This window comes from Eurypyga helias, unplaced genomic scaffold (assembly GCF_000690775.1).
Source record: "Eurypyga helias isolate BGI_N326 unplaced genomic scaffold, ASM69077v1 scaffold11847, whole genome shotgun sequence".
In the NCBI taxonomy this organism is placed as follows: Eukaryota; Metazoa; Chordata; class Aves; order Eurypygiformes; family Eurypygidae; genus Eurypyga; species Eurypyga helias.
Genome location: NW_010261172.1, coordinates 1 through 23,150, shown reverse-complemented (window position 1 = coordinate 23,150; position 23,150 = coordinate 1). Strand labels below are relative to the sequence as shown.

The window sequence follows — 23,150 nt, the reverse complement described above, 5'->3', positions numbered from 1 at the left end:
CTACCAGCAGCCGCAGGCAGCCCAAGCCTCCTTGTTCATCACACACCTTATTCATCACACCCCTTTGGGAACACGCACACAAGTTCTGTGAGACCGCCCGCGCAGGGGGCGTTTGCACACCCACTGCCCACCCCTGCCCACGCCTGGAAGCTGCACGCTCTATCCGCTCCTGCTGAGGCGAGGAGAACGCGGCACAGATGCTGAGGCATGGGGCTGCATGAAAAAAACTAGAAAAAACCCCACTGCTCCTGCACAAAACGTTTGTGTAAAACTAGCGTTGGTCTTGTCTGTGTGCAGGTATGGGCCTACCTTTTCTACCATAAATAAGCCCCAGAGTTCTCACACCTTTCTGCCCTTCTGTTTAGATAATTCGGGGACAGTATGGTGTCCAGAGGATGGAGCTTCTACCTGGGGACCGGGAAAACTTGGCTATCCAGACCCGAGGGGGCCCTGAGAAACACGAAGTGACTGGCTGGGTGCTCGTAAGTACTTTGTGTATGCAAAGCTGCACGAACGGTACAGCGCAGTCTGCGAACAGCTGACAAAGAACAGTGGACACATGGCAACAGCCAGGGCATTTAGATGAAGACAACCTGTGTGAATTAGGCATGACGGGTGAGTAAGGGTGGCTGCCGGCTCCCATCTCACCCGTTGCAGTTTTTCACCCGTCTAGCATGTGGTAGAATCACACACGCTATGATCAGAGAGGGGTAAACTTAAAAGACCTCTTTTCTGTACGTTATTACTTTTCCACTGCCATTAGTGGGAAGGAGGCCCTCTTCCTGTCTAGGAAGGAATCAGCAGAGGCAAGGCATCCCCACACCTGAGGAGCCCGTACAGATCTGGCAGAACACAGCGCTGCACAGAGGCCATCCACTCACTCAGCAGACCTAGGCCACGGCAGTACCTGCAGGCTGATCCACGATGGCCACGCGTCAGAGGGAAGCAGTAGGGCGGCCCGAGGGACCTGCTGTGCAGCCCAGTGAAGGAATGGCGGCATGACGGCTCCCAGCTGCAGAGGAGCTGGTGGCAGGGGAGCACAGCTCAGGGTGCTGGTTCCTGCACCACTTGCGAAAGCAGAGCTGGAAGCCAAGGGGAGGGAAAGGTTTGAGCCAAGCGTTTTGCTGAACTGACTGTTTGGATGCAGCATGTTGTAGGAAGGTGTTTTCTTCCTGCCTCCTCACCCTTACCAAGTGTGCAGCGGGCTGGCACATCTCCACACAAAGTAAACAATAGAAGGAGGGAGCGTTACAGCACACGTAACCCGGCCTAGCAGAGGAGAAAGCTAGACCGATCCACAGGAAGGGGTGCTTGTCCCAGACCTTACTGGAGGGAGCCACCACAGTCTGAGCCAGACTGCTCAGGGCAGACTGAAGAAATGATGTAGTCGGCGCAGTTCCCTAAGAGTTAACTGCTACTTCACACACTCTGTTCATCGCATCACGTCTCCAACAAGTAAGAAGTCATGTGAGATACCTTAAAACAGAATCACCTCTACTGGCGCACAGAATACTTATCAGGGGATGGGGGGTGTGTTTCTTCCCCCCCCAGATATCTCCTCTGAGCAAAGAGGATGCTGGAGAATACGAGTGTCATGCATCAAATGCCAAAGGAGAGGCAACAGCTTCTGCAAAAATCCACGTTGTGGAAACCCTGCATGAAATAGCCCTGACCAAAGGTAAGTAGTGTGGCTGAACACTCAGCAGCTCTCTTCCCAACAGTTTACTCAGTTATTTCAGCAGAAGGTCCACCCCGTTTAATGCTGTCTGGGGAAAAATTAAAAAAAGGCACAGTAAAAGTATCAGTTTAACACGCAGCTTTTACTGGGCTTGGCAAAACATTCCCAGCAACTCTCAGCTTCCAGAGCTCTCAAGGGATTGTTAAATAACCCCCCAAGTGCTATAATGTACTGGAGATGAAGATACTGAATTAAATACACATCTGGGGGTATTTGAAAGTCACAATGCAACTTTCAGTGGTTTTCCAGCCCTAAATTTGTGTCCTCCTTTCACTGTTCTTAAGCCTGCCCATCCCTCCTGGGAGCAATATTGGCACAACCAGCCCCAGAGGAGGAACTTCAAGCACTTAAATTGCTGCCAAGTCGCTGCACCTCTTTCTTCCCCATCCTGCAAACATCCCAGTCCCTGCCATTCTCTGTGCCTGCTGGAGGGTCAAAGGCAGAAGGGGACACAGATGCTACAGCAGGCCTTCAGGCAAGACTTGAAGCCTTTACCTTCCAGCTCCCAGCCAGTTTTCGAACCCAGGTCCTCTTTGCCAGGCTGCATGCCAAGCTGATGGCAAACTGACCACCTTCATTCCAGCTGCAAAGAAGATGGCCTGGTACCACAGCCTCACGTGCTTTGGAATAAATGTGGAATGCTGGAACAGGAACCGTGCTAGAGGCAGAGACACTGGGAACAAAGCATCCAGCTAGACAACACTGTGATGCCTAAATCCACTTTTAGACATTATCCTTAATTTTAGTCCCAATAGTTTTATCTGAATTATACAGTTTTGATTTTCTGTATCCTTATATCCCTGAATAGCTGAAAGACTCACTTTAGGAAAGTATTAACAGAACTTAATAATAATAACATAAGGTTCCGAGTATTGCTTGTGCATAGGAACCTTGCTGGAGGTTTTTAGCTAGTCTCTAATCCTTTTTCAGACATCTTATTTATGGATGTGAATGAAACTGGAGTTCTACCAAGCTGTGCCATGAGCAGCACGCTTCTGTCCCAGAACAGACGATGCTCGCTTCCCCTCTCACAGCAACTCCACCGCAAGGCCTCTGTTGCTGTGGGGTTTATTTCTCCTACGCGCACCGTGTGTTACAGCTGTTTCTTTCCAGCTGTAGGAAAGCTCTGAGTAAGCAGCAGTAGCTAAGCAATAAACTGTCAGTCCAGCATCAGTTAAAGGAAACGATAATGTTAATGGAACAAACTGTCAGATGTCACAGCTAGGCTCTAGGCAGTCAGGGAGGCTGCGTCCCACGTCCAGGTGATCTCAGCGCAGAAAAATGCCATCTGTTACCAGCCCCTGCTGCTGCAGTTGGGACAGAAGGAAGGAAGCAAGGAAAGAGGGAACAGTACAGAGCGTAACATGCTTTTGTTTTTCCACAGATGATGGTGCAGAGCTGTGATGTGATGTGAGGACTTCCACTTACGCACAGTTTTCAATTAGTATTTTGGAAAGCTGCAACCTCTGGCTTTTTTCTAGCTCACTAATCACTCCCTTTTAACTCCCTTACTCTTTGATTACCGATCTGCTTGCACACTTATTTCACATGTACACAAATAAAGAGATGCACAAGTTTGATTACAAATTTTAATTCTATTTACAGGAAATAAAACTTTTCAACAGCACATAGCAGATGAGTAGAACTATTTAAAATGCAACCTACACAACATAAAACAAACCCCGAGCATTTTAGTCTCACCATTTAAAAAAAAAAAAAAAAAGCCCTTTTAAAGGCTAAACACTCATCATACGAGGTGCAATACTCATAGACATCAGTTCTTGGAAGAGGAGTTTGCAGGCATAGGGCATTCGAACCAAAGATATCTGGAAAGAGATTTCAGAAGGCTTATAGTAAGCACTAACGCATTAACTTCCACCACTCTCTACACAAATAACTCGTTAAGTTTTTGGCTCAAAAGTGAAAATGAAGTTAAGCAGGAAAGCATGCAACAAGAACTGCTCACAGACAGTCACAGAGGGAAGCCGAGACTGTCTGCGGCGGCTACACAGCAGCGATCCAGAACACATTTTTAATGATAAACCCCACAGCCAAGGGGGCTCTGATCTGAAACAAGAGCCATTTATCGAGGGGACACGTGCGTAGCAAAGCGTGTCTGATGTGCAGTAGACGCAGTTAAGACTTCCAGCACACATCTCTTCAGTAACCCCAAGGCCATTATGAGAGCTGCAGCAGTCGGTCCCTAGCACAAAACCAAGCCTGTTTAAGGCAACTATTTTTATCGCTGCCACCACTCTCCCTTGACATAGTTCTGTAGCCAAGCACACCCTACAGAGCCTTTTTTTAATTAAAAAAGTAATGTGCAGCACAAAAGACCATGCTTTGCAAGCACAAATATCTTCATGGGGACAGTCACATGGGCAATGGCTTTAAATGCCTCTGATGCTGAGTTTAACTTCTAAAAATAAGCTCTCAGGCGTTTACTTTTAAACTCTGAAAACTCTGCACTGCAAAACACTTCCACAGCATTTCCTGCCAAGTAACAAGCCAACGCCGTAAAATTAATAGGGAGACGTCCAAATTAAACTAGGGCACTATAAACACTTAAAACAGTTACAAAACCAAAATAGCAATTGTTCTGGTCCTTCTTGAAATATTTACTTCCCTATCTTCCTGTTCACCCCAGTGGCACGTTCTCTTACCCACAAAGAGAAGCACTGGCTGATGAAAAGCATATGTACCTGAGTTTTATTCCGGCATCCGCGGCATTCGTAGGTGTGAGTCCTTGTGTTTGCAATCGCCATGATTCCACAGAGGTTGCAGACGTGGACTTGGTATGGGTCTGAAGCTTCAAACAACCTTTCTCTCAAGAACTGGGCGGCTCCATGAGCAATCTGGCAATCTCGTTCCATTTCTCCAAAACGGAGACCACCATCACTGAAAAGAGGAAAAGAGAAGAAAACTCAACTTTTGAGTTCGTTGGCAAAACACGCTGGTGGAACAAGAACTGGTAAGTAACTGATCAGAAACACAACAGCAGCACCACAAGGCAGGAGTGAAGCGGTGCGTTAATCTTCCTCCAACGTCTCAGAACAAAACTGGTTGAGGGAATGCGAACACTACTTTGGAACTGCTGCTGAGCGTTTCTAACGCAGATGTCGGAGAGCCAACAGCCACAGCGCAACCGTATAGCCAAGATGAGGTAAATGGTTAAGTCATCTCTACTTAGCTGTGGTGGGTTTAACCCTGGCTGGCTGCCAGATGCCCACCAAGTAGTGCTCTCACTCCCCCATGCCGACAGGGGGAGAAAAATAAGACTGAAAAACTCGTGGGTTGAGATAAAGACAGGGAGATCACCTACTAATTACCTTCACAGGCCAGACAAGCTCAGCATGGGGATAATTAGTTTAAATTTATTGCCCATTGAAAATGGAGTAGGATGGTGAGAAGCCAAAGACAAAACTAAACATTGTCTTCCCTCCCTTCTTCTCTGGCTCCACTCACTCATTCCCAAGTCCTTCCTCCTCTCCTCATGGTCACAGGGGGAATGGGGCACGGAGGGTTGCAGTCAGTGCATAACAGCTCCTCTCTGTCACTCCTTCCTTCCTCACACTTTTTCCCTACTCTGGTTTGGGGTCCCTCCCATGACACAGACCTTCTCAAACAGCTCCAGCATGGGCCCTTCCCCCAGGGTACGATCTTTAAGGAACAGGATGCTGCAGCATGGGTCTCCCACAGAGATCACAGCTCCTGCCACAAGCCTGCTCCAGTGTGGGTATCTGCTCCACCACGGTCCTCCGTGGGCTGCAGGGGAATCTCTGCTCCAGCACCTGGAGCAACTTCCCTCCCTTCCTCTGACCTGGATGTCTGCAGAGCTGTTCCTTTCCTGTTATCTCACTCCTCTCTCACAGCTGCTGTATGGTTTTTCACCCTTTCGAAACTACGCTACCACAGGTGTTGCTGAGGGGCTCAGCTTTGGCCAGCAGCAGGTCTGTTGGAGCCAGTCTAGGTGGCTTGGCCCAGCACAGCACAACCCCTGGTCCTTCCTCAGAGAGACCACACCACCAGCACCTCCTGCTACCAAAACCTTGACACCTGCACCCAGTACATCATCTTAAGCCAAACACATGAAAGTGGGTGGCTGATTGCAGTGGGCTAATTAAGTTCTAGCTGCCAAGTCCAGGCAGCTAATTTTTAGGGCTAAAAACTTAAAGCAACAACAACAAAACAAAAAAACCCACCCCACACTGTAAAGAAGCTAATAAACATCCTTACCGAGATCGACCTTCCATGGGCTGTCTGTTAAGTATCTGGATTGGCCCTCTTGCACGAGAATGGATTTTGTCATCCACCATGTGCTTCAACCGCTGGTAATAGGTAGGACCAATGAAGATCTGCGATGTGATTTTTCGACCAGTGAAGCCATTGTAGAGAACCTGAAGTAGCCAATGCAATCACTGAATCATGAGCCTTCCTATCCATCAAGTGCGTATTAAAAAACCACAGTGAATTGATATTTTGATTATACCTCATTTCCTCTTAGATGATAGCCATAATCTGACAGAAGATTGGAGATCTTCTGCACATTGACGGCGTCATTAAAAGGTGTAGCGTCACCGATTTCTCCCTTATTTGCAGACACCTACAGAGAAGAGACTGGCAAAAGCTTGCAAGATTCCTAGGGTACTGGTCAGACAACATTAAGCTATTTCAAACAGTTTTAATGCCAGAACTTGAGATTCCGTGTCCATGATCCATGCCCTATCGTGCTTTGTTTATCATCAGCTACACAAGTTACAGTGAGATTTTTAAAAATAGACAGTATCAACAATTCTGCTATTCCTTTGTCTGGGTGACAGGAAATGGCTACAATAAAAGCAACAGGTGAGAGAGTACATGACAGTCTGACTTGCTGGACAAAATTTACAGGGCTGTAGGTCTTTCCCAAGAAACCTGCTTTTGCTATCCAGTAACTGGAAAAAAATCCTTATTTTTTTATATGGATTAACACCTACCAGGATCTTTATCAAAGAAAGCCACAACAAAACACCAAACCATTTCAATTCCTCTTTCTCAGACATGCAGCATGAAAGGTTGTTCTTACCTTCCCCTGAAGACACTCAATCAAGTGGCCAATGGTCATGCGAGAAGGGATGGCATGAGGGTTGATAATTATATCTGGTGTGATGCCTTCACAGGTGAAGGGCATATCCTAGAGCAGGGAAACAGTCAGTACTTCCCAGACTATCAGCTTTAAGAAAAGTCATTCCATGGATTCAAATGAAATCTTTTAAAGCATTTCAAAGGCACTGAAGTACCACAGGAGAAGCTGTGCCCCTTTCTCAACATATTGTAGCTAAATTTAAGTCAATATATATTGCACCCTAGTAGATATTCCACAGACAACACGCTTATGGCGGTTCCAATGCTGAAGAAGATAAGATACAACGTTAAGTAGGGAAAACCAAAAAAGAGTACCTCTTGCCTGTACTGGATACCACAGGTACCTTTCTGACCATGTCTGCTGGCAAATTTATCTCCAATCTGTGGGATTCTTACAGAGCGTACCTGTAAGCCACAGGAAAACATTCAGGTGGTAACTTAAAAACAGAACAATAGTGATAGGAGCAGAAAGCACACCCGACAGTGCTCACCCTAATCTTGCAGAACTTGTATCCTTCCTGGTTAAGGGTTACCATGACCTGATCTACAATACCAGTCTCGCTCGTTCGCAGAAAAGTGCTACAGTCTCTCTTTGTGAAACGTCTGTTCGTGCTTTCCAGTTCATCTTCGTTTTCCGGCAGAGTTACTGTTTTGCCAATGATGACATCATCCCCAGACACACGTACTCCAGGTGCTATCAAACCGTCGTCGTCAAGTTTGTCATAGATCGCATGTCTCATCCCTTGGGAAAACAGAAAACAAAAAAAGCAGGCTCCCAGTTTTGTCAACATGCTGACCTCGATGGCCTGTACAAATTCAACAAGTCTTCCTGCACCTTCAGACTACTGCTGAGACGTCTGATTTTGTGCAAATATCTCAACGGATGTATTTTTTTTTTCTATATTAATATGTCCCAACCTAAAGACAGATTCAGTTCGGCAACATTAATTTACATCCTTGCCCACAAACATGTAATTAAACCCCTCAGTCTTCATACACTCCTCTATCTCACCTTGGCAAGTTTCGCGTGTAGGCTTTTCAAAAACTTCCTCTTGGTCGTACCCTTTTTTAGACTCTTGCTCTTTGTATGAGCGATAGAACACAGATCTGAAACAAAGTTATAAAGCCAGTGTACACCTCAATTTCACTGTAACCACCCTTCTGTCACTGACAACAACCAAAGCAAACAATGTTCACATGACACAACACCTTTCCTCCAAAGTCTTATTACTCAGACTATCACTGATGAGAGGAAAAAACCTAAACACCTCCTCCCGCCCCAAAAAAACCCTCAAACAAACAGTTTCAAGGTGGCATTTTGATGGTCACTTTTCAGATACTGCTAAAGTACCTACAGATAACGTGCTGATTTCTGATGAACTGCAGAGACTTTCGGATCTGCTTGGCATCTCAGATGTAGTTCAAGGCCAGGCTGGATGAGGCTTTGAGCAACCTGGTCTAGTGGAAGGTGTCCCTGCCCATGGCAGGGGGGTTGGAACTAGATGGTCTTTAAGGTCCCTTCCAACCCAAACCATTATATGATTATTCAACATCATCCTCACATCATTCCCCTATTACTTTTCTCCTTATACCTACCATTTTGCAAGCATGCTTAGGCTTCTACTGCTGCCTTGCAGTGCCCCACTCAGTGCACCTGAGCTGCAGTGGAAAGTTTACAATTTATATAGGTTTCTTTCTGGGGCTTTAGGGGTTTTTTTTTGTTTGCGGCCTCATCTGCCAGCACACCAAAATCACAGTCCCAGGTACACAAGAGGTTCTCTAGAAGCTTCACACAAGCCATAAAAGCCTAGCAGTCTCATATTCTACATCGGAAAGCAGCAGATCCAAGATACCAAGTACATTCTTCTTGGGCTCAATTCAAACAAAAGAAAGTGAACACAAGTAGAAACCCATTGACCAGCTATACAGCTAAGCACAGCCACCTGAAAGCTATACTGCATGGTTACATCAGCTGCCAGTTGTCCCAACAGCTGTTCTTACTACGGAGAGGAGCATGCCGATCCTCACTGGTAGCAACTGTCAAACCTAAGACTATACTACAAAGCATCAAGGAGTTCATAGAGCTGGCAGGAGTTACACAAAAATATAAGAGAGTCAAGTATTTTTTCATCTATCCACCATACAAAGAACAGTAAATGTACTAATAAGACCAAAATGGAAAAGATAGGAAGATGGAGTGGGAAGTCAGGTTACACAAACAAGGAACCATTAATCTCTGTGTTTTGCCAAGATACATATTTGCTCTTTTCATTGTGCTGCTCCCTCCACCCCCATTAAAAACAACCGAAACCCAACCAAACAAATTAAAAAGCTTCTCAGGTTGAAAACACTTGGAGAATGGTGTCTTCCAGAACAAGATAAAATTTTTTTGAGCCTTTGGAGAACTCAGTACACTTTTCGGTTTTCTCACCTGAAAAAGCCTCTGTCAACAGCAGAACGGTTCATGATGACAGAGTCTTCCTGGTTATAGCCTGTGTATGATGCAATGGCTACAATCGAGTTGATACCTACAAGAAGTAGAGAAGGGATGCACACATACCAGACAGGTATTACTTACAACTCAAAATAAGCTGTGTTCTCTAAAATGAAGCTGTTCTACCCTTTCTGACATACAATTTCCATGTCCCACATACAAAAAAAATACGTGGTATGAGCAAGTGCAACTTTGGGTAGAAAAGAGAGTCAAGAGTGACCCCTTGTGAGGGACCTAGCAAATCCCATTAAAGAAAATGCATTTTTCCAGTTAGATTTTAGCAGACTATAAGGATAAAGTAGTTTCAGCTGCAACACTAGCAGTGTACTTTTTGTCACGCTACAAGTTAACATTCAACCTATAATTTTTTGTTACATACACTTGCTAAATATTCAGGTAATACACACACAACACATTTGTGACGATTTAAACAAAACAGTAGTGTTTCTGTTTAATAAACATTAGCTGACAGCATACCTGCTGGTAACTCTCTAAATCGCAAGTACTCCATGGAGCGCGTTGTTACAAGGGGCTTCTGCGGATAGTACAACACGTGTGCCAGCGTATCCATACGAACGTGAAAGTTTGTAATGTAAACTCCCATGGCCTGTTTACCCATAGCAGACTGGTACGTGTTCCTGGGAGACTAGGCAGACAAGGGAAGAGCAGCATACGTGTACATAAAGCTCTTTACACATGCACCCATGCGTCTTATCAACCTGAACAGCAGGATGTCAGAAGTGATGCACTGACCTGGTTGTGATCAGGGAAAGGGATAATAGACGCACACACTCCCAGGATCATGGACGGGTGAATCTCACAGTGCGTGTATGTCGAACAATATGCCACACCTTTCTCTTGCAAGTCATCTGGAGTCATTGCCAGCATCACAGTCTCTTCTTCTAGTGTATCAATGTACTCTACCACACCACTGGCCACGAGATCCTGCCAACTGAACAAGCAGTGTCTGAAACACTCAGCTAACACCTAAAATGGGTCTCTCCATCAGTAACAAGAACAAGGACTCCCCTGGATTATTATTACTACCACTGCCTCTGTGTAATTAAAAAAAAAAAAAAAATTAAGCTATCAGGCAGAGAAAGCACCTTTGTGTTGCACAAAGCTTTAAACATTTCCACCTCCAATCACGGGGAACTTGTAGCTTCCAATGTGGAAAATCAGACATTCTGTTGAATTTCAGGACATCTCACCTGTAATTGTTGTACTCTCGTTCCTTCAGTTGGTCAATATGCCTTTTCTTCAACAGCAACTTCTGTTTTTCCACAATTAAAAGGGGTCGACAAATTCTACCTGCATCAGTATAGATGCGGATTTCTCGCTCACGAATATCCCTAATCATCGAGACCTGCACAAGAAAGCAGCACCCCATGAGTACAAAGCCTCAGCCTGAAATCAGAACCACCAAATGCAAAATAGGATAACAACGTTCCCTAAAGCAAAGACCTTACAGGTGCTATCAGCAGCACAGAACATTAACACTCCTGCAAACAGAATCATTTCAAGGGACTGTTTTCAATTGGTTTTAACTTGATCCTCTTAAAAAATAAGAAAAATCCCCCCCCAAGACCCAAACACACCCAACAAGAAAACAACCACAAAATACCCACAATCAAAGAGCAACCCGCACACATCAAACAAATAAACAAACAATGCCCTCCCAAAACAAAACAAAAACCCCAAGCGATGCAAAGCATGCTCAGAAGAGACTTGCAAATAATGCTATTTGGAGCTTGCAAAGTAGTATCAAGGCATTATCCTCTCTCATCTAAAAAGACATCAAACTCTAGAAGGAAAATTTATACCTCTGACACAATGATGTCCATCTGACGACGGAGCTTCCTTAGGGTATTCATGAGCTGCTCTGGATCTTTATGTATTCCTACCCAGCAGCCATTAACAAAAATCTTGGTGGCACTAGAAAGAGGGAAAAACAACCAAGTAAGAAAAAACAAAACAAACCCCTCAAGGTGATGTGCAGGATAAAATGTTTAAATCTGTTTAAACAGTTTCATTTGCACATACTCGGCTATTGCTGCTGGAGATATTTCTTCCAGGTTTTCCATACTCCACTCTTCCAAGAATTCCAAAATTGGGGATGGCTGAGACCCCACAGAAATGTAAGCCATCAGGGCTAAGTTCTTCACAAGTCCTACTGCGTGACCCTAGTAGAAACACAAAGTTAACCTGCATTTCTAAGGCAAGTGATTCCCCCAAGAAGATCTGAGAAGTTAAAAACCTGTAAGTCCACAAGGAATTCGACACAAAACACACATTTATTTTATTAATTTCTATCATCATTTAACTAGAATACTTAGCTTTAAAGCCAACTCTGATGTCAGCATTTCAAAAATGCACAAGCGATCATCACAAGTGGCACAGCTACAAAACAACTGGTGGATAAAAGCAGTGAGGCGTGAGTAAGTACTGACATAAACATTACTTTCATTACCTCTGGAGTCTCAGCAGGGCAAACCATTCCCCACAGCGTATTGTGCAGCTGCCTGGGCTTGGCTAGTTTGCCGTCTCTACCAATTGGGGAATTCAGGCGTCTCAGGTGGGAAAGCGTAGATGCAAAAGTCAGGCGGTTTAACACCTACACGCAGTAAGGAATTCAGTTAGTCAAAGCTTCCTAAGGGTGTTGTTGACAGGCATCGTAGCACATCAGAGCAAAGGAGCAGTGCGATCTAGAAATGGTTTACTGCAAAAGAACTAAAAATGACTCTGATTTTTGTTAGCTACACTTTCTAGTTCACCTCTACTAATCTTAGACCGAGTTTCCCCTTAAAATCTCTTTTTTGTAGTATAGCTTACTCTCATCAGGTAACTACGAGTGATACTTGTAAAAACACTTTCTAAGCTTCATTTTCACCAGCAGCGTTTGCCAGTACAGTGACACAGAGATACTTTCAAACTTAAGTTTGAAAAATTAAGATGACTTAGTTATGAGGATCAAATCAGCATTTACATTCTTTTCAGAGTTTGCTCAAGGCTTCTAAAAAAATCTTTTTTATCAAATTTTGCTGCCTGAAACATGAGAGTTTTAAATAAACTCAAGCCAGCCCCTCATACACATACACCAACACCACACCTTCCAGGGGCAGTTACCATCTCTGCCCCTTTCCTGACTTTGCTTTCCCCAGACTGTGATGTCACAAGGGCTCCAGACAACAAAACGTGCTGACATTTAAAAATATCTTTCTTGTTTCCATCTTTATGAGAAACAGGCTCAGCTAAGCACTGTTCTGGGCTAACCAAATCAGTGCTCCTCATCATTAGCTGTGGAAAACATAACTGTTATGTTCCAAGGTGTCACTCAAGTTTCTTTAAGCACCTGTGAATCACTAGAAGTAATTAAAGGAAAGAAATCTATCCTCCCTAAAGATTCCCTGGGACTAGGACTTGACCAGACACACAAGCATATGCTCTAACACAAAATCTCTTTACAAGAGTTACACCAACTGTTCAGCAGTGAACGCAATACCTAAAACCAAAACCAAACAACCACCACCAACCCCAAGCCCCACACCAGACTCAACCATGTGGATATTAATCTGTTTCAGCTAAGGAAGTTTCCTTTTAAAAATGGTTGTTTAACATACAACATGCATGCTGCCAAGCAATGTTCAACTCTTCCATCACATCGTTTTACTCCTACGTAAACCTGACAAGTGCTACCAAGCCTTATTCAGCTATAGTACCTGAGATACTCCTGCTCTGGCCTGATGAGCTTTCTTCTGGTCACCCCAGTTTCCAGTGGCCAATGAATACTTCAAACCATCCGAAATTATTCTTGTTTTAATTGCCAGTTCCAAGTTGAAATCTTTCCCTCTATCAATAAACTTTTGGGCATATATTCTCACTTCCTTCAGCAAATTCTTAAACATTCTGTAGAAGAACATGTCAAGAAACATGATTAAACAGGACTGTAGCAATTCAGCCTATCCAGCACTATTTGGAAAAAACATCACCAGATGCCGGAAAAAGCAGCAAGTAATTTGTAACTGGGGGGGGTGTGTGGGGTGGGGTGGCGAAACCCTCAACAAATTAACACCTGTTGGTGAACATGCACAAAATATGCTTCAAAACAAGCTGATACTAGCCACCTACTCTTAGAGGAGATTTACCCACTCTATAAAAATGTCGTAATCGGATACAGACTGTGTTGCCCGAGACTGGCTATCAGACACAACAGAATAGCCTGACTGATTCAGAAGCAGAGTTGGCAATGCCTCTACCATTAATGATCTCCAAAGAACACATGTATATTATAGTTACCCTCTGAACAGGAAAGCTAACAGTGGCCCAGCAAGATCCAGTCTTTTGTTGCCATAATGATCTCTGTCATCGAGCTCTCTTCTTCCCAGTGCTGCCAGCAACAAGCGATGAACCATATACCTAAGCAAGTAAGACAGTTTATGTTTAAACTGACTGCAGACATTCACAACAAAGATTGCATGCTTGCATGGATAAATCAGTGAACTGTTTCCTAAAGGCTGTCCATTCTTGATATTTATAATATTACTGTCCTAAATCAGACCTCTTCAGCAGGTATGTCCTTAGAGGTGAATGACACACTGAAAACTACACAGAGAAGCTAATATTTGTATCATGATGGCAACATGTCTTCTGCCACATGTCTGTCCCGTACTGTAGCACTGGCTATGTTTAAGCACATGGAATCAGGTGTAAGACTCCTGATGCTACGGTTTATCTGCATACCCGCAGGCAGTGATCAAGAAGATGTGCTAATAAAGAGCGGGCTTGCATTACAACAGCTTACTAGCAGTTATCGACATCTGTATGCTGTCCATGCAGCCGATCACATCTAACATCAATCCGCACATCTAACTCAAGATCCAGAATGTGCTGGAGGCAGGTTTAGTTTTAATTTCTTTTCTATTTTATCAACATCTGCATTTCTCAGCTACAAAAATATACCAGTGCCCTAAAGTTTACCACTGAGTATCCAAAAGGCTGAGGTTAAAAACAAACTTCCGTGCAGTGCATTCTTCCAATCACATACATATACATGAATAAAATCTGTACTCGGGGTCCATTTGCAGATGTGTTGACAGAAAATACTGACATACCCTAGAAAATAGGCCTTTTTGGTTTCACAGAAGTCACTGACACCAACGTGTGGGAGCATTTCTTTCTGCAGGACTTCTTTAGCGTACTTGATTCTCTTTTCTTTAGTGACACCTGGTTTTGCACCTCTTGATCCAATGAAGTTTAGCGCAACATTTTGCTCCTGAATGACAAATGCTTCATCCAGAGAAGGCTTGACCTAATGCACAAAATACAGCAAAATCCTGTAGTATCCAGTGCCTGCTGGGGTTGAAGGAAACTACACAGTAGTTTGCTGATGATTCTTTTCAGGAACTGCTAATTACTGATCCAGTTCTTTCTGGCTTTACTACAGTAGCTCTTTCAAGAGCAGCAGAAAACAGTAATGGAGCACACATTAAACACAAAAAAAATAGTTTAGACTTCAAAAAACAGCCCTCATTCAAGTACATTCCAGACCTGTTGCTGTTTCAGGTATAAACTGGGATTTTACAATTAACATCAATGGCAGCAGGATAAGACCCAATCTTTTCGAATACATATTAGCCCTTTAAAATCCCTATTGCACTTTCTTCACTTAACATGCTCATTAGAATAAGTTTAGGCAGAGAAATTTGACATTTCTAATAGACAACCCACAAAAAATAATAAATTAATAAATTATGATTGCAAATGAGCAATACTTTGAATGACAATTAGCCACACCTACACATTACCAAATGTCAATCCAGGAAATAACTTATTTAACATATATTACCATTTCCATCATTTCCGGATCTTCAAAGTCATATATGATGTGCTCTAAAATGTCCCTGTCGGACACAAAGCCGAGTGCACGAAAGACAATTATGATGGGGACTTCTTGTTTGATATACGGCAAAGTTGCTACGATGCGCTGACCAATAGCACTCTTCTTCGCACCCTGAACAGATGGGGGAAAACATACGTTAGTCTTACATGACCTTGCCTTTAAATGAAAATATCTCTCTGGACTTGGATGCTAGAGCATAAGTGTATGTATTCAAGCACTACAGGAAACCATGACTTCTCACAGGCCTACTAAGGAGCTACTCCAAAAGCTTACTCCAGCAGTGACTTTATTTTAAAAACACTTCTAACCTTAGAAGTCTGTGAAAACTTGAAAGGCTTTTGCTGATACAAAGGAGTTTAAATAATACTATTTATTCACTCCTATGCATCCCTGCTCTCCCCTTGTGTATTTGCAAAGGGCAATCCTATCCAGCTTCAGCTTTTCTTCCATCAGCTGAAGTCCAATCCACTCTGTAACTCTCCATTCTTGCATTTATTCAAGTAGCTGCTTCCCCCACCCAGAAAGAAGCAAACATTGTGGGATGCAGCGGAACAACCACCCAAGAGTGCTCCAGCCATCAGGAGCGAGAGTGGTGTAAGGCTTCTGTTAAAGTTGCTCTGGGAACATGTTTGGGAATTTCCAGACATCAGTGCAACGGTAAATGAGTATCGACACCTTCTGCTTCAGCACTTATTTCCCCTCACAGATGGGGAGGGGAAATATAACAATCAGACAGTAAATATGAATTAATATGCAGCCTGCAAAACACATCCAAATACTGGCTTGGCCATTAGCAAAGAGAGGGTCCCTGCTTCTATTCTTGTCCTTTGTCAAAAAACAGGAAGCAGCTTCTACGGATTTTCTAAGAACTCATTTACAGTAATTCTAAAATGATTTTTTTTTTAGCCTTGCCCTACAACCTGCCACAAACTGAGTCTTCATTTCAATCCTCAAATTATTTGTCCCACAGATGACAAACAGAATGCATTTTCATTTCATTTTACCTTCTTTACATCTTAGCATCAGAAGAAATTTCCTCTCAAAATCCTTCAAAGAGACAGGACAGAAACAAAGTCCCCAAACCAATCTCTAACGTAACCCCCCCCACGCAGAGTTTGCTCCGGCTCAGGCATACCTGCCCACCTCTGGCCAGCATGCTAACCCATATGGTGCTCGTTGGTCGAGAGGAATTTTCCAGACAAGACCTACACTCTCCTGTGTAGGCATACTTTGAATCTTTCTTTGCAAACACATACACTGTGTTGGTAGCCATTTTCTCTTGAGCAATCAGCACCTGTGTTAGAAACAGGAACACTAGCAAATAACCAACAAAAGGGCATGGTGAAAGCAACAAGCACAGCGTGTTTCTACCATTCCTTCAGGTGCCTTAAGAGCACTGCACAGCACTAAGTCAATTTGCCAAACTCAGCTGGATTATAGTCTCCATTTTAAAAATATAGTACCAAGCAAAACATACACCTACTTAAGACAGAAGAGCCGAAACACTGAGAAGACCATTTTCCAAGAGGTACCTACCCCATCTGGTAGCTGTGCTGAGACACAGGGGTTAGCTTTAGGCACAACACTGAGAAAGAAAGCACTTCACTATCTGTTTCCAAGGCCAATGCACTCCACAGGCGTTTAAGTTTACATGCCAGCTCTGACAGTCAAAGCCAGATCCCCTTCCCTCTCCCAAGAATAAAAATACAATCCTATCGCTTTTGCTGTGCTTGCCCAGGTGTCAGTTACAAAAAACTGGCAGTTTCATTGGTGAGGCACCAGCATGGAGAGGATATGATTTGCTAAAGCTGAATCCACAGCAATGAAGGGAAGAACCTGTTCAGATAATAAAATGAATCTATGTAGCTGTGAACAATCTGGGGGAGACTGAGTGAAGAAATACCTCATTTTAGATGGCATGCTGCTCTGCAACACTGAAAATGGAAAGGAAAGTATCTAGAGTACTTATCGACATTCAGCGCAAAACAGTTTATGAAACTGAAGGGAAATGTGCCTCAGAGAAGAGGAGAAGACGGAACAGAGGACTGAAAGCCCATCTTTCTACAAGATCACGAGCACTCGCAGTGTGGTACACTGCAATAGTATGTTCTTGGCAAAGCACGCAGAAATAAGTAACACAGCTTCCAGTGTCTGTGAAGATGGCTGTGCAAAGTATAATCTCTTACCTTTTCTGATCCATTAATGATGAAGTAGCCACCAGGATCAAGCGGACACTCATTCAGCTCACAAAGATCGCGGTCAGTTAAGCCGTTCAGCAAACAATACGTCGAACGTAACATAATAGGAATCTTGCCTATGAAAGTTTTCTGATGCTGTGTCTGTAACTGATCCTCCCCTTCTTTAATAACTGTTTTAGTTATATCCACATACAAGGGGGCCGAATACCTACAGAAAAAACACCACCATTGTGTTACCTGCCAGTTAATACTCCAGATTGTACAGAAGGATAATTACTGCAGTTATTCAAGCACTCACTGGTAATATTAAGCATTATTACCAAATCGTCGCCTGCACTGAACAACTAGACATCAAAATTTAAATACAGCAGTAATTATTACATTTTCAAGGCACTACTAAATTAAAAAACACCATCAATTAATAATGCAGGGCTAGTCCTTCTTTGTGCTTATCCACTACAGAGTTTGTTCTTACGTAAGGTTCCTCAGTCTGGCTTCATTGGGCATCATAGGCGAGGGTGCTCCATCTCTTTCCCAGTGCGTAGGTTTGGAGAGATAGATTTGTTCAAACTTCAACAGATATCGGGGCTGGAAAACAAGAAAACATTTACCTGTAATGGAAGAAACAACCACTTTGGTTGTTCAAGAGAGCCCTAGAGCTTAATACCCAATGCTGCTGCATGTCCTCAGCTCAAGATATGGAAACAATCTCTCTTCAGATGCCTAGATCAAAAAACACTTGAACTTTGAATAATTTATAAACATCTCATTAATTCAAAACAAACAAAAAACCCACACCATAGAGAAAACTGAAGGGTCAAATCCATTGATAAGAGAAGAATAAAGTAGGCAAATAGGTTTTCTTCCTATAAAATAGCTAACAAACTCAAAATCTGCCAAGTCAGTGAAGATGTTAACAAATAGAATATCCCTTACATATACCTATTTAGATAACTTTGTTATGTAACTTGAGATAAAACTGCCAGGTTTATGATGCAAAAAGATGATTCTGCTATGACAAATAGAATGAGCTAGCTGGTATAATCAAAATAGGTGCAAGTTTTTGAAAGGCTTTGCTGCCACGCACGAAACACTAAACTGAAGAGCTTTGTGTTATTTCTACAGAAATTCTATCATGTGTTACGGTGAAGCTACAGGTATGAAAGGACAGGTATCATTCAGCAACAGAACAATTTCTCAGGAAATTTGTTCCGACAGCCACTGACCCCTCAGCATCCTAGTGCAATGGCATTTAGAGCATTCAGTTCACCTAAATCAAAAGCCTTGCATTTAAAATAAAGGGGCAACAGTTTTACACAAATGCACTTCCAGAGTATTGTTTCATCTGGTAAGGGAAGCTACAACTTAAAGCAAGCAAGCGGTTACACAGCAATGTGTAACCTGGAGTTGAGACTCCAGCAAGCGCCTGGAGTTGAGCCGCCCTACTCACACAGTGTTCCTTTACTGAGCAAAACCCAGCAGGGTCAAGCAACACGAGCAAAATATCAGACCTCCACGTAATATAAGTTGAAAGACTTGTTGCCTTAGCAACTTGAAGAAAATGTTGTATTTCCCACCATGTCCCTTCAAAGAACAGATGTGAATAAAGAACTACAGTGCTGTCACCCCAATGAAGTGTCTGCCTAGAAGTCAGCCGAGCATAAATATTACTAACAGAAAACTTGAAGTCCCTGCAGGCATTTTACCATGCTCAGCCATAAGGACCCCGCTGTACTGCACCGCCACAGCAACACTCGCCCTAGCAGAGCTAGCTCCAGCGCAGACAAAAAAAAGCCAGTTTATGGTTTATCGCAAGTGGTTTTAGCCTAAAATATATTTTCAATGTCCTCATATTCTACCCTTTCTCTGGACTCGCTATTAAAGACAAAGGTGCGAATTATCCATCCCATACATTTTGTCTTACACAGAGCCACAGAAACCATGTGGGTTTGTTCCCTCTAGAAATTAAACCAGTTATTGCATCAATTTATCAAAAACCTCACAGCTTTCAGACGAACTGAAGTGTCACTGTCTACCCACAATATAGACAATTTGTTCTCCTCTGGAACACGGTGCCAATGGAAGATGATGAGCAATGGCACCCTTCAAAATCCTGGACCTTTGGCACTCTTGAAAACCTTCAGCCAAAGAAAGCTAACAAAGAACTTCTCAGCCATAAACCTTCCCTGCCATGGTAAAGCTGCTGAAAAGCAGAATCCCACCAGAACATGACTTGTTTTTGGATACCTGACTTGCTTTTCTACATCCTCGTCAGTGCAGCTCCATGCAGTAGCTGACATGAGCTGCACCAGCCAATTGGTTTTGGTCACTTCTCAATTTAACCAGCAGGAGAGAGTAACTCTATAGGAGAAGGAAGTTCAATTCCACAGATAACAAAGCTCTGGAGTACATTTCTCAGCCACATAACTGATTACCTGGAAACTCAGCCATATACCTCTAGAACCCAGAGAGTTCATACTTCTGTCCTATTGACTGCATGAGCAGTGTCGTAACTCAGACGTATTTCAGTCTTTTGAGGTGGGGGTTACATAAAACCCACCTAACCAATGGAAAAATCCTGCACTGCAAAACATATCACCTCTACTAAGGGTCCTCCACTTACCGGCTCTTCCACTTCTCCTGTGGCATGCTGGGCTTCAGCTTGCAAATCAATTGGCGGAGCATCTTCAACAATTCTCTGCACAGACATCTGAATAAATTCATCAAAAGAATCCAACTGTTGCCTGACTAAGCCCTTTTCATCAAAATAGGAGCTAAAAAAAAAGAAAGAGTGCATTAATGAACAAGAGAATTTAATTCTGTACTTCATATATCAATAAGCTTAAGATGTATTTATTACAAAACCTTCAAAAGCCATGAAATGCAGCACAAAATCAAACACATTCACTTTTCCTGAGGCATGAGTTTTGAACACAGGTGCTCAAAACTGCTACATAATTCTCCCTCAGTGTTTGAGGACACAGACACTACGAAGTGACAGAGTTGCTGACGCCTCTTGGCTAACCCATGACAGCCTACCTTAAATTGGAAAGGAAACATGACGACTTAAACCTCAGTAAAAGTGGCTTCAGCTACAGTTTTCAACAATGTATGTAAATTACTTTAACTAATTTTCCAAGCTGCAGTAAACTGAGTGCAAGACCCTAAGTCAAGGTTAACAACTCTCAAAACTTTTCTTAGCTTGGATCACCCTGTTCCAGCCACACGGAGATTCCCAGCTTCACCCCTTCTCCGCACTTCCCTTAGTCTTTGCGTTGCTTAGCTTCCACCCAACACAACCTATCTGTAAAAATCAAAGCCTAAATTCAAATCTCCACATCCTAACTTTTAACGGGATGACTTAAACGCTGCTGCTGCATGAGCTCTTGCCAGCAACTCCTCTACCTCACGTTCACGCAGCCAGCCATGGGACCCACACCACCTCAGCTTCTGCCCCATCGCTGCCAAGATCTCTAGAGAAAACAGGCTCCCTACTAGTAACTTCAGCCTTCCCCAATGTGGTGGGTTGACCCTGTCTGAAGGCCCGGTGCCCACCAAAGCTACTCTGTTACTCCCTTCCTCAGCTGCACAGGTGAGAGTAAAGTATAACAAAAGGCTCGTGGGTTGAGACAAGGACAGGGAGGGATCACTCACTCAATACCATCATGGGCAACACAGACTCACCTCGGCGAAAATTAATTTAACTTATTGCCAATCAAACTGCAAGTAGAAGAGAAGTAGAACCAGATCTTAAAACACTATCCCTCCACCCGTCCTTCCTTCTCAGGCTCAACTTCACTCCCACTTTTCTCTACCTTTTCCCTCTGAGTGGCATAGAGGGACAGGGAATGGGGGTTGTGGTCAGTTCATCACACCTCTGCCGCTCCTTCCTCCTCAGAGGCAGGGGTCCTCACACTCTGCCCCTGTGGGTACAGGAGACAGTCCTCCACCAACTTCTCCAGCGTGAGTCCTTCCTGTGGGCTAGAGTTCTTCATGAACTGCTCCAGCACGGGTCCTCCACAGGGTCTACAACTCCTGCCACCAAACCTGTCTCAGCATGGGCTCCTGTCTCCATGGGGCTACAAGTTCTGCCAGGAGCCTGCTCCAGCGTGGGCTTCCCACACCGTCACCGCCTACTTCAAGCATCCCCCAACTCCAGCATGGGGTCCTCCTCAGGCTGCAGGTAGGTCTCTGCTCCCCCATGACCCTCCATGCCTGCAGGGCACCGCCCGCCTCAGCCTGGGCTGCACCACAGGCTGCCAGGGATCTCTGCTCCAGTGCCTGGTGCACCTCCTCCTTCTCCACTGACCTTGGTGCCTGCAGTGCTGTTCTCACATCTCTCCCCCCTGGCCCGCCCCCTCTTTCTGCTGCAATTTCTCTTCTCAGGTTTTTTCCCCCTTCTTAAACATGTTATCCCAGAGGCACTACCATCACTGATGGACTTGGCCTTGGCCAGCAGGAAGTCAATCTTGGAGCCAGCTGACATTGGCTCTATCGGACACAGGGGAGGCTTCCAGCAGCTTTTCACAGAAGCCACCCTTGAAGCCCCCGACTACCAAAACCTTGCCACGTAAACCCAATACACTCCAGAAGGGGAACACACCCTAGGCTATCATGAGATTGCCACAGTGAATCTTACAAGCACAGTCTGCTATTGCACAAGGAGGAGGAAAAGAAAGAGCAACGTGTATCACAGAACAGTTGAGGTTGGAAGGGACTTCTGGAGAGGTCGTCTTGTCCCATCACCCCATGCAAGCAGGGCTATCTAGAGCTGACTGCCCAAGACATGTCCAGGTGGCTTTTGAATACCTCCAAGGACAGAGACTCCATAACCTCTCTGGGCAACCTGTGCCAGTGCTTGGACACCCTCACAGTAAAAAAGTGTTTTCTCATATGGAGTGAGGTGCAGCCTCAGCTGAAGAACTTGCCTCAGTTGCCTCCCCCCTGACTGAAAGCAAAGGCAGCGCTCTTCACTGGGCTGCAAAAGAAAGGACCTCCTTTTGCCTCCAAAGTTTCTCATCTCTGCTCTCCATCCAGACTGCCTATGGGACCACCCCCGCAGATCTACTGTTCTGTTTGGAACTACGGCTCCAAGACATCAGTCATATAAGTATTACGAATGATGCAATTAACGTGAGTTCTACTCAGTTCCACACAGCATCCTGCTCCTTAACAGCCACAAGAAGCGGCAGATCCTGGACACTAGTGTCTGGCTAGAAAAACACTAACACAGTGAAACAGCCAAGAACTAATTTCCTAATGCCAGGATCAGCTGTGAGAGTAGTGGGCAAAATCATATGCTTGACACCGAATCAAAATACCTAACGAAAACCCTGCTCTTCTTGCTCTGAAATGGATGAATTTAGCAAAACCGAGCCTGCAGCTTCCATGGCATGATGCTCGCGAACCGGATGTCACCTGCAGGACCAACAGCACATATGCTGAACTCTAGAGAACGGCGAGTGTAAGAAAATCACCTAATAACGATCCAGCAGGCTTCTTGCCACAAGTCGGGGGTGATCTCATCATCATCTTCATCGTACTGCATATCTGCCGGGGAAGCACAACACGTAAGCCGAGCTCAAGTCACTCCAGTGCCTCTCTCCGCCTGCTGGGCGGGGTGCCCACAGCGCGCAGAGGGACCCTCCGGCACCCACCAGCGGCCCCGGCCGCTCGAGGCCGCAGGACCCGGCGGGA

At 44.3% G+C, this 23,150-nt stretch overlaps 2 protein-coding genes across 2 annotated transcripts in view; one reads left to right on the top strand and one right to left on the bottom strand.

The window, feature by feature from the left end:
* Nucleotides 1-3,367, top strand: part of IGFBP7 (insulin-like growth factor binding protein 7) — a gene marked incomplete at its 5' end in the record, with an annotated part of 4,535 nt that extends 1,168 nt beyond the window's left edge. Inside the window, 3 exons of the mRNA XM_010155273.1 lie at nt 366-482; nt 1,552-1,678; nt 3,123-3,367. Coding sequence (XP_010153575.1) covers nt 366-482; nt 1,552-1,678; nt 3,123-3,142 — 264 coding nt within the window. The remainder of the gene's footprint in view (nt 1-365; nt 483-1,551; nt 1,679-3,122) is intronic.
* On the bottom strand, nt 3,319-23,001 carry POLR2B (polymerase (RNA) II (DNA directed) polypeptide B, 140kDa). The gene is made up of 24 exons (XM_010155272.1): nt 22,931-23,001; nt 20,077-20,227; nt 17,929-18,041; nt 17,442-17,661; nt 16,391-16,549; nt 15,202-15,366; nt 14,468-14,664; nt 13,653-13,772; nt 13,076-13,262; nt 11,827-11,970; nt 11,400-11,539; nt 11,180-11,291; nt 10,568-10,722; nt 10,110-10,308; nt 9,834-10,002; nt 9,294-9,390; nt 7,875-7,969; nt 7,354-7,604; nt 7,178-7,267; nt 6,804-6,911; nt 6,228-6,341; nt 5,975-6,135; nt 4,441-4,636; nt 3,319-3,564 (listed from the first exon to the last, which is right to left on the bottom strand). The coding sequence occupies exons 1-24, from the start codon at nt 22,999-23,001 to the stop codon at nt 3,475-3,477; spliced, it is 3,504 nt and encodes a 1,167-aa protein (XP_010153574.1). The 3' UTR covers nt 3,319-3,474.
* Nucleotides 23,002-23,150: the final 149 nt, after the last annotated feature.

Bases quoted from the DNA above. Each gene is read 5' to 3' on its own strand.
- POLR2B (XM_010155272.1), bottom strand. From the start codon at position 23,001: ATGCAGTACGATGAAGATGATGATGAGATCACCCCCGACTTGTGGCAA. The intron at 9,391-9,833 runs GTATGCTGTCAG...TACTTCTTGTAG, and splicing joins ATTTAGAGAGTTACCAGCAG to GTATCAACTCGATTGTAGCC. The intron at 6,342-6,803 runs GTAAGAACAACC...TCTTCTCTGTAG, and splicing joins TTGAGTGTCTTCAGGGGAAG to GTGTCTGCAAATAAGGGAGA.